Source organism: Mastomys coucha, unplaced genomic scaffold, assembly GCF_008632895.1.
Source record: "Mastomys coucha isolate ucsf_1 unplaced genomic scaffold, UCSF_Mcou_1 pScaffold14, whole genome shotgun sequence".
Taxonomy (NCBI): domain Eukaryota; kingdom Metazoa; phylum Chordata; class Mammalia; order Rodentia; family Muridae; genus Mastomys; species Mastomys coucha.
In genome coordinates this window covers 106,270,530-106,279,711 of record NW_022196896.1, presented here as the reverse complement: position 1 = coordinate 106,279,711, position 9,182 = coordinate 106,270,530, and the positions used below count along the sequence as shown (strand labels likewise).

At 40.9% G+C, this 9,182-nt stretch overlaps 1 protein-coding gene across 11 annotated transcripts in view; it reads left to right on the top strand.

Annotated features, from left to right (window-relative positions):
- The window catches only part of Dock10 (dedicator of cytokinesis 10), a 254,449-nt gene that overhangs the window by 140,964 nt on the left and 104,303 nt on the right, over positions 1-9,182 (top strand). For all 11 annotated transcript variants that reach the window (XM_031368152.1, XM_031368151.1, XM_031368153.1 and 8 more), the window contains exons 5-7: positions 7,508-7,580; positions 7,864-7,986; positions 8,232-8,366. In XM_031368152.1, coding sequence (XP_031224012.1) covers positions 7,508-7,580; positions 7,864-7,986; positions 8,232-8,366 — 331 coding nt within the window. The remainder of the gene's footprint in view (positions 1-7,507; positions 7,581-7,863; positions 7,987-8,231; positions 8,367-9,182) is intronic.

The following is a 9,182-nucleotide window of genomic DNA, read 5'->3' as shown; positions in this document are numbered from 1 at the left end:
GAGATCATGTTCTCCTTCTGAATTCCAAACTGTAGTGTTTAAATGGATCCCTCATCCAAAGTAAAGCACGCCCTCCCCACATATCCCAAATGACACCCTGCACCCATAGCTTCCACATCACGTCCCTCCCAGGTCTTGCTGTGGGAACCTGAGGCAGCCACTGGCCGAGGCTAAGCAGACTCTGCAGGTGGGCTACTGGCCTGTTCCTCACGGGGACTCCTCACTGCACCTCACTGCACCTAAAACAGCTTCTGATGGAATCCAGAAGAAATGTTTTTCTATTTTAAAGTGTATCTAAAAAAGAAGGTTCCCCCCTCCAAAATTAGTACAAAGTTAAAAGAAATGCAAAGTAGCTACAATTTATTCCAAGCACAGCACTGCCAGAAGATGCACACACACTATTTGGTGACGGTTCTCCTCGCACTCTGTTAAGGCAGTGGTTTCCACAGGTCAATTCGGAGATCAGAAGTGTAGTTCATGGCAGTTTGCAACTCCATTGTTTTTCTCTGGGGACATCTCACTTCATTCCCTGAAATTAGTGCTTTTGGTTCTGAGCTCCGGAGGCTGGGCTGGAGCCTGGGGGCTCTTCCTGGCCCGGGATGGTGTGGCTGGGCTCTCGGCAGGTCCTGGTTCCACACGGGAACAATTGCACTCCTCTTCTGTCTCAGGCCTTTACTCAAAAGTGATCAAGTTTGTAGGAACCTGTTGCTTGTTACTCTGGCAGGCCACGCTCAAGTGTTTAAACCACAGCATTGCATTCATCCTGCTGCCAGCTTGAAACTTGTATGAATTTCCTTTCTCGGAGTCCGTCAGCAGAAAAAGGTCTAGATGCTCTAGGTCATCAGCCATCATCACCATCCAGCCCAGCACAGACACATTCTTATTTGATGTTGATTTGAAGTGCTTTCTTTCTGTAGCCTTCAGAGACTTGGCGACATAATAAAACAGTTGTGTTCCACACAAGGCTGCCCAATACTTTGTCCAAGAAGTTCCTGTGGGTTTCTTGCTTTCTTTTAACAAGGTTTTCCTCCAGAGCACACCTTGAATAGTAACAGCTCCTGGATATAGGTGCACCGCGCATGGTTTACTTTCACTACCAAATACTAACTTACCATAGTCGTGATGTCATGAAAGAAGTAAACACAATATTTCATTATCACAGAGTTCTCTCTCCATTTAAAATAATATAGAAAGCACGTCCAGTGAGGAGAATTCTGGGCATGATTACTGAATTAAGTTTTTCATATCAGGAGTGGACATATCTCCCGCATGGTAAAGAAAGTGACTGGAACAGTGTTGAGAATTTCATTGACATTATCTAAAGGAAGTGGAAGTAGATAGTCAAAGGGGGAAAGGGCACCATGAAGGCAGAAGGTTTAAGGTTTTTTTTTTTCTTATATCCACGTAAAATGTATTCTATCACTTAAAGAGGAGAATCCCCTAGTATATGCCCCAGAATAATGAATACTTCAACATTGCATAGTAGAATTATGTTTTAATGATTTTACAAAGCTAAGACCTGCCCCCTAAAGACTATCCATATTTAGGTCAGTAGTGGAACCAGATTAATTTATTTAGGCCTTATGAGGCTGTTAAAAGTAAATCATGTTCATGCCTTCTGGATTGGACGAACTCCCCTATGCCTACTACCAATTTAAACTGATCACTTCTTTTTCCAAGTGGCTAAGGCTACAGAATAGAATTTTAAAAGATGAAATTATGGAAAATCAAAAAGTGGTGAAACATACTATTTGAATTTACAAGTATGCTAAGCTAATTTTAACCCTTAAGAACCCTGCATCTTTTTCAAGTGTGCATTCAAAAATGCAAGCAAGGGAGACACATTATTTTCACTGGAAGTGTAAGGCTTTACATGGTCAACATTATGGAGTTCCTGGAATATTCAAAGGGCATAAAAAATTATGACATTTATTTCAATAGTGCATGGGTAAAATACAGAGATACAGAATATAGAAAAATAAAACAACAACTAACAACTTTACTTCAGTTGACCTGAGAAAGAGGAATATTTCCCAATATTCTTTCTTTCCCAATATATGTTTTTGGCTGAAGATCAAATCAAGTATGACCAGTTGAGAAAAAGAAAGAAAAAATGAAAGAAAGAAGGAGAGAAAGAAAGAAAGAAGGAGAGAGAGAAAGAAAGGAGAGAAAGAAAGAAAGAAAGAAAGAAAGAAAGAAAGGAAGAGAAAGAGAGAAAGAAAGAGGAAGGAAGGAAGGAAGGAAGGAAGGAAGGAAGGAAGGAAGGAAGGAAGGAAGGAAGGAAAGATTTCATTTTAAAGGAAGGAGGCTAAGCATGATGGTACATACCAAACACTCAAGATATGGAAACAGGAGCTTCTAATCAGGAACACAAAATCATTTCCATCTGTAAAGTATATTCAAGACCAGTCTTGACTTTCTGTAACCCTGTCTCAAATACAACAGAAAGATAAAACACTTTAAATAGATAAACAGATATTTGCTCAGTGTTAGAATATGCCAGGTATGATGCATAACATTTTCTCATATAACACCCATAATCATAGGCAATAGGAACGGTTGTTGCATTTTACATGGGAAACATGGGCACTAAGTTCACAGATAAGAACTAAAGAGGCACTCAGGTGTTGTCATAATCCTATTGGAGCAATAGTAGGAAATTTGGAATAAAATTGAGATTCTCTATAAATTACTACTCTACTTACATTGGGTTCAAAATATGAAGTCCCTGGTGAATCTTTTATCTTCAGTCTCCAAAGGTTCTTAAGGACCACCCAATGGTCCTTCCTGTTGAAATCTGAAGGCAATAGACAGAGATAAAACCTTAATGCTATCTTTAAATTAAAGAACAAATATTGTTTAATAATCATGCAGACTTCAGGAAAGGACAGCAGGGCTGGGCTGTTTCTCCTTGAAGGTAGAGTAAAGGGTGTGTTGCCCTGGAGACCAGTGAAGGAAAGAGTTGCCCTGGAGACCAGTGGAGGAAAGAGTCCTCAGTTGTTTGGAGTCTCAGAAATGGTTTAAACACTGCCTGCCTCCTGCACCTGGAAGCTTTTCCTACACTACTAACTTCCTTTATCGGTGTCTCTATTGCAGCAGCCTTTCATTCCTGGGTGCTCCAAACTTGCTCTCCTTCCCCAGGACCTAAATTATGTTTCTCTCTACCAAAACGGTGTTTCCCTGGCTCCTCGCAGAACCTGCTGTTCCTCACTGTCATCCTAAGCCACATATCCCAGAGGTGGCCAACCTTGATCACTTTTTCTGACACAATTACTTAGTCACTCCTTTCTCTTTGGTTTTCTTTTCTAAATTATTTGTATTAATTCTTTGAGAATTTTATACAAAATACTTTGACAATATTTGGACCCTCTTCTAAATCTTCCTGAATTCACTCTCATCTCTCTACCCACCCAACTTGTTGTTCTTTTTTGTTCAAACCCAATGAGTTCAATCTGTATTGTCTAAATACTCTTGGGTGTGGTCCAATCCCCTGGAGTATGGTCAATCAACCATGGTTACAAATAAATAAATAAATAAATAAATAAATAAATAAATAAATACCTGACTCTCCCTTTCCCAGAAGCCATAAGTTTTCCATCGCTGAAGTAGGGAGTAAGACTTCCTGCTTGCCTCCCAAACCCATGTTCTGTTTTGTTTGGCATGAGTTCAACCAGGTCTTGAATATGATGCCATGACTGTTGTGAGTTCATATGTGCCCTGTTATGTCTGGAAAGTACTACTTTGCCCCAGTCATCCACCAACTCTGTCTCTTAGAACCTTCCTTACCCCTTTTCTGTAAAAATCTCTGAGCCTTGGCAGGAATGGGTATGATGTAGATGTCTCATTAAGAGATGAGTATTTTGTGCCGGGCAGTGGTGGCACACGCCTTTAATCCCTTGGGAGGCAGGCAGATTTCTGAGGTCGAGGCCGGCCTGGTCTACAGAGTGAGTTCTAGGACAGCTACGGCTACACAGAGAAACCCTGTCTCGGAAAAAAGAGAGAGAGAGAGAGAGAGAGAGAGAGAGAGAGAGAGAGAGAGAGAGAGAGATGAGTATTTCATAGCCTTTTATTCCCTGAATATTGGCCAGTTGTGTATCTCTATGTTAACTGGCATCCATTGTAAGGAGGAGCTCTCTGATGAGTGTTGAGAAATACACTAATCTATAGGTGAAGTGATAAGTCATTAGAAATTGGATTAATACTTAGTAGACTAACAGTAGTAGGTTATCACCTAGGGTCAGTGACCTATGTAACCACAAGTTATTGTCCTGAATAAGGTGTCTAGTATGTGTTTCATCTTTAGAAGCAAGTCTTAAATTTGATCAAAAGAAGGTGTTTGGTTATGCACATAATAGTCATGTCACTGTTGGGCATGTCTTGTAAGACTGTTTCCACTGTTCTTGGTACCATTCAGAATTTTATTGTAAAGTCCTATTGCTGAGGCACCACATTTAGAATTATAAAACATAGAGAAACAAATAGGTCCTGACATGGAAGCTTTGCCCCTGTTGGCTAGCATTCATAGTGGGGGACAGGGCTATGCATGCTACCAGAAAAGAAAACTAGTCATCAATATTGCCCAACTAAGAATCCTGTGACTCAGAGTAATGACTGGTCTAGAAAAATATACCCACTGGGTATGTTCCTATCATGTGCAGAGTGATGTTCTGAAATAGAGAGGCATTGAGGAATCGTCAAATCCAGCTGACTAGGAAATGAATCACTTCATATCATCATTTTTGTGGTAATAGTTTTTAAGATCACCCTCTCTCCAATTTACAAAACTATGTGTGATGACTTAACATGGAAACTTCCTCCACTCTTTACTGCCACACCTAATCAGTTAAAAAAAAAATCCCATGATGCACATGTTTCAGATAAAATGCTTCAAGCAATTATTTTGCTCTGCAACTTGCCATTTGAACTTGCCCTTAAAACCAAGATGACATGTCACCTCTCATGGGAGGGAGAGAGGAAGATACTGTATTCAAAGGCTTTATCTTGTCAGTCCAGCAAATGGTGAAAGGACTGGTTCCTGGTTCAAGGGGTATTATATGCTATTACAGAAAAGATGGAATGTGGTAGGAAGAGTTTCCCAGAGGTCTGAAGGTAATGCTATAAAGAATGCTTACCATGCCTTCTCAGGAAGGTGACCATTACCAGAAGGAGTTAACGTCACTGTGACAGTTAGCACTGATGAATTGAAACATATCTGAGGCTCTTCAAAGAGGAGAGAGGAAGATTCTGTATTCTTAGTGTTTTCAGGGATGATTTGAAGTCATTTTTCCTGATAAAGTCATTTCAAAGAGACATCCTCTAGTCCCATCTCTTCAGTATATTTATATAAGTGGCCCTTGGGCTCTTCATTTTTATCTCTGTAAAGTAGCAAGATTAGACCATCCTGGAGCCCCACACCTGTTGTTAGGCAAAGAGCAATAGTAAACGTGTTTAAACTTAAATACTAAACTTCTGTCTATATTTTTAAATATCTTCCAACTTGTCAATCAATAAGCTGTGGATAGAGAATGTCATATTACATGTTATTGGAGTTTTTATATGAATTAATTTGGGTTTTTAAATATATGTTTTTTATATACATATATACATATGTTATATACATGTGTGTGTGTGTATATATGTGTGTGTGTGTGTGTGTGTGTGTGTGTGTGTGTGTGTGTGTGTGTAAGTGTTTTAAATACCAGACTTCAAAAGGAGGTAACCTGAGTAGGGAGGGGAAGCAGGTGCATTCCCCTCTGTATGAGCAATGTAGACTCCATGACGTCAGCATCGGGTGCATTATTTTATTATTTCAGCTCAATTTTCTGAGCCAACCTTGATCACTGAACCTGAAGCTCATACTTGTGCTTTAGTGACTATCGGTAGCTCCTAAGAACTTCCTATCTCTCACCCACCTCTACCAGCGCTAGGGTAACAGTCATGCAGGAGCACAACCGCCTTTTACGTGGGTGCAGGGGCTTGGAATTCACATCCTTACAGTTGCGCAGCAAGCACCTTCCCCACTGGACCATCTCCTAGCCCACAGAGATAACGCTTACTACAACTCTTCTTCCCCCTTTCACTGCTGAGAAAGACTCTTACCATATGCAAGGTCCACACTTCATCTGTAGCACTCAGCTTCAGGTATTGTGTTCATCACAGTAATTTTCAGGACCCAGTGATGGAAATGGTGGGATGGGGAGCAAGTAACAGTGATGGATGTAAAATGTCTCCTAATGTTTGAGAATCTCTTAAGGTATGGACAGTGCTTAACAATGAATGGGATTGTCTTCTATGCTACAACTTCCTGTGGTGTACAGGGAAGTAGGCACTGTGCTGTCCTTCAGAGGGAGAATCAAAGACCACTTTACATCCATTAGGTAACACCCTGTGAGGAGGTGCAGGAAGAACTTAAATATAAGGAGCGTTTAGCCCTCTTCCTTTCTCTTCAGAGCGTTGTTAGCTCAGGAAGTGATCTGGAATAGGATTAACAAATTCACCTCTAGTCTTCTTTTCTCATAGTCTGATTCAGATTCTACAAGATATGTCATCTTAAAACATTAATTGGGATGTCTGCACATGAGAGATTTTATGCCGTAATGGGTGGCAAAAGAAAGGAAAGGATTTCCTGACAATCAAAGGAAGCTTAAACTTTGAGTGGAGAATCTGGCTTCTGCCAGCCCTTCCTTATGAGACAGACTTGAGCCAAGGAAAACTTAACCTCAGACTTATTTTATTCTGCACATATAAAGCCATGTGTGCCTTCTTGCTCCTCTGAGATGTCCGATCAGGCCACAGCCAAATCTGACATTTCTGTGATGCCGAAGGGCGCATACACATACATTACTCTATTTGAGCAGCATTCAGAGGGGCTACCTCCAGAACGTGACACAACCTGTGAGCCAAAACATAGGCTGCCTCTGGGGAATCAAGTCCTTTCATGCCTGAGGCTGCTACTTGTGCAACCATCTGGTGACATTGGCTCTGTCTCTGTCTCTGTCTCTGTCTCTCTCTGTCTCTCTCTCTCTGTCTCTCTCTCTCTGTCTCTCTCTCTCTGTCTCTCTCTCTCTCTCTCTCTCTCTCTCTCTCTCTCACACACACACACACACACACACACACACACACACACGGAACCCAGAAAAGCTCACAAAAGTGTCCCTCCTTAGTATCCTGCTTTAGAATGCAGAAGAGGGGACGAAACACTAAGATTGACATCCATCCTCTTTGCTCTCATTCAATTCAAAAAAAAGGATATGTGCAAATCTACATCAATTTGTAACTCCTCGATTTAAAATACACACTTAGTAGAGATAAGATACAATGTCTTAAACGGCCAGTTAACACTTCCCCGAGAAAAGGAACCCCTAGATTTTTAAGGTTGCAAAGCTTACAAAAACTGAAGCAATGTTAAATGGAGTCTTTGCAATCTTGGGAACAGTGGTAAACAAAAGCAAGATATCAAGTGACAAACCAGACATCTTTTTTTTTTCTCTTCTTTTTCAAATATCAGTGCAGAACACAAGCCAGAGAAACTTCCTTCCCATTCCTTTGAGGTTGACCATGAAGATGCTGATAAGGATGAAGTAAGTGACTGTTGCAAGCGGCAGGTTTAAAACATGAGGGCAATTAGTTCCTGCCTGCACTGGCTTCTTTGCAAGCTCTTTCTGGTGAGCAGCAGGAGCCGGTTGTGTTGGGGCTTTTAGGCAAAATGAATCATGTTTGTTTTGACACCGAACACGATTATTATGGATGAGTCAAGGAGGAAAAGAAGTCTCTTTTTTTTTTCTTTTTTTTTTTTAAGTGCAGCGTCTAAGATCTGGGCTCCACAAGGTTTGGCTGCCTTGCTAATGATGGCTTTTGTTTCAGGATACCACATCCCACTCATCATCCAAGGGCGGTGGGGGAGCTGGAGGTACTGGTGTGTTCAAGTCTGGCTGGCTTTACAAGGGGAATTTTAACAGCACTGTGAACAATACTGTCACTGTTCGGGTAAGGACACCTGTAAGGACACCTCAAAACTAATCCCAGATCTGTTGCCTTTCTATACATCCCTTCTCGAGGCATAGCATGGAGAGAGGCCATTTGCATGAAGTTTATGTTTTCTGTAATATACAGAAGTCAGAGTCCCTGCTCTAAGTGCAATGCTCTGCTGATGAAATTAATGTGAAGCCTTGTCATTTCCGTGAGTAGCAGTGTAAGGGAATTCAAACTCTCTCCTTCTGTCTTCTCTTTAGTCGTTCAAAAAGCGCTACTTCCAGCTCACTCAGCTACCTGATAACTCCTACATTATGAACTTTTACAAAGACGAGAAGATCTCCAAAGAGCCCAAGGGCTGCATCTTTTTGGATTCCTGCACAGGTGTGGTGCAGGTGAGTGAAAAATCATCTTCCCCGTGGTGGTTAGATTTTTGTTGCATGAAGCATGTAGCAAGCACTTAGAATATAGAAGTGTATACGTCAAGAGCTTTTCTAGACTCTGGGAACTTGCTGAAAAATGCACTGTCTAGATCCATACTTCCACAAAACTTAGTTTAGTAGAGAGAAAAGAAAAATGAGAAATAAGCCAAGAATCCAGGGAACAGTGGCATCAATTGTTTTGTTTTGTTTTTAAAATGAAACACAACAAAAAGAGGTAAGTAGAGGGACGGAAGAAACGTGTGTCGTGATATCTAGATGCGGAAAGGAATGTTGATATTTGAAAAGGGACATTTTTGAAAGGATACAAAAATAATTAAAACAAAAAGAGACTCAAAGATCTATGGAAGAAAGGCTGAGTGGGAGCGGTAAGCACCGAGTCCTGGGGTGTAAGCAAGACTGAGCTATTTCTTCAAGCACAAGAAGAAAATGACTCTGATCCCATCTACAGCCTAGAAAACCCACCAAACTAGTGAAATTCATGAGGGAGACATGTCAGTCACATAGCTCGATGTATATATGCCTTAGAAACCATCTTCTCTTTATTACCAGGTAATAAATCCCGTGCATACACACATCATCTGTCTTTGAAGCAGAGATTTGCTTTATAGTCACAGATTGCCAAGAGTTTACAGACAAGACTGTTCGGGAAGCTTTCGATCTTCAAGTTATGGTTCTTAGCATTGCACGTAGCAAGCAGAAGGAGAATAATTCTGTGGTTGTCTCCCAGTCCATGGGCATTGGATGCCCTTTCTTTAAAAAAAAAAAAAA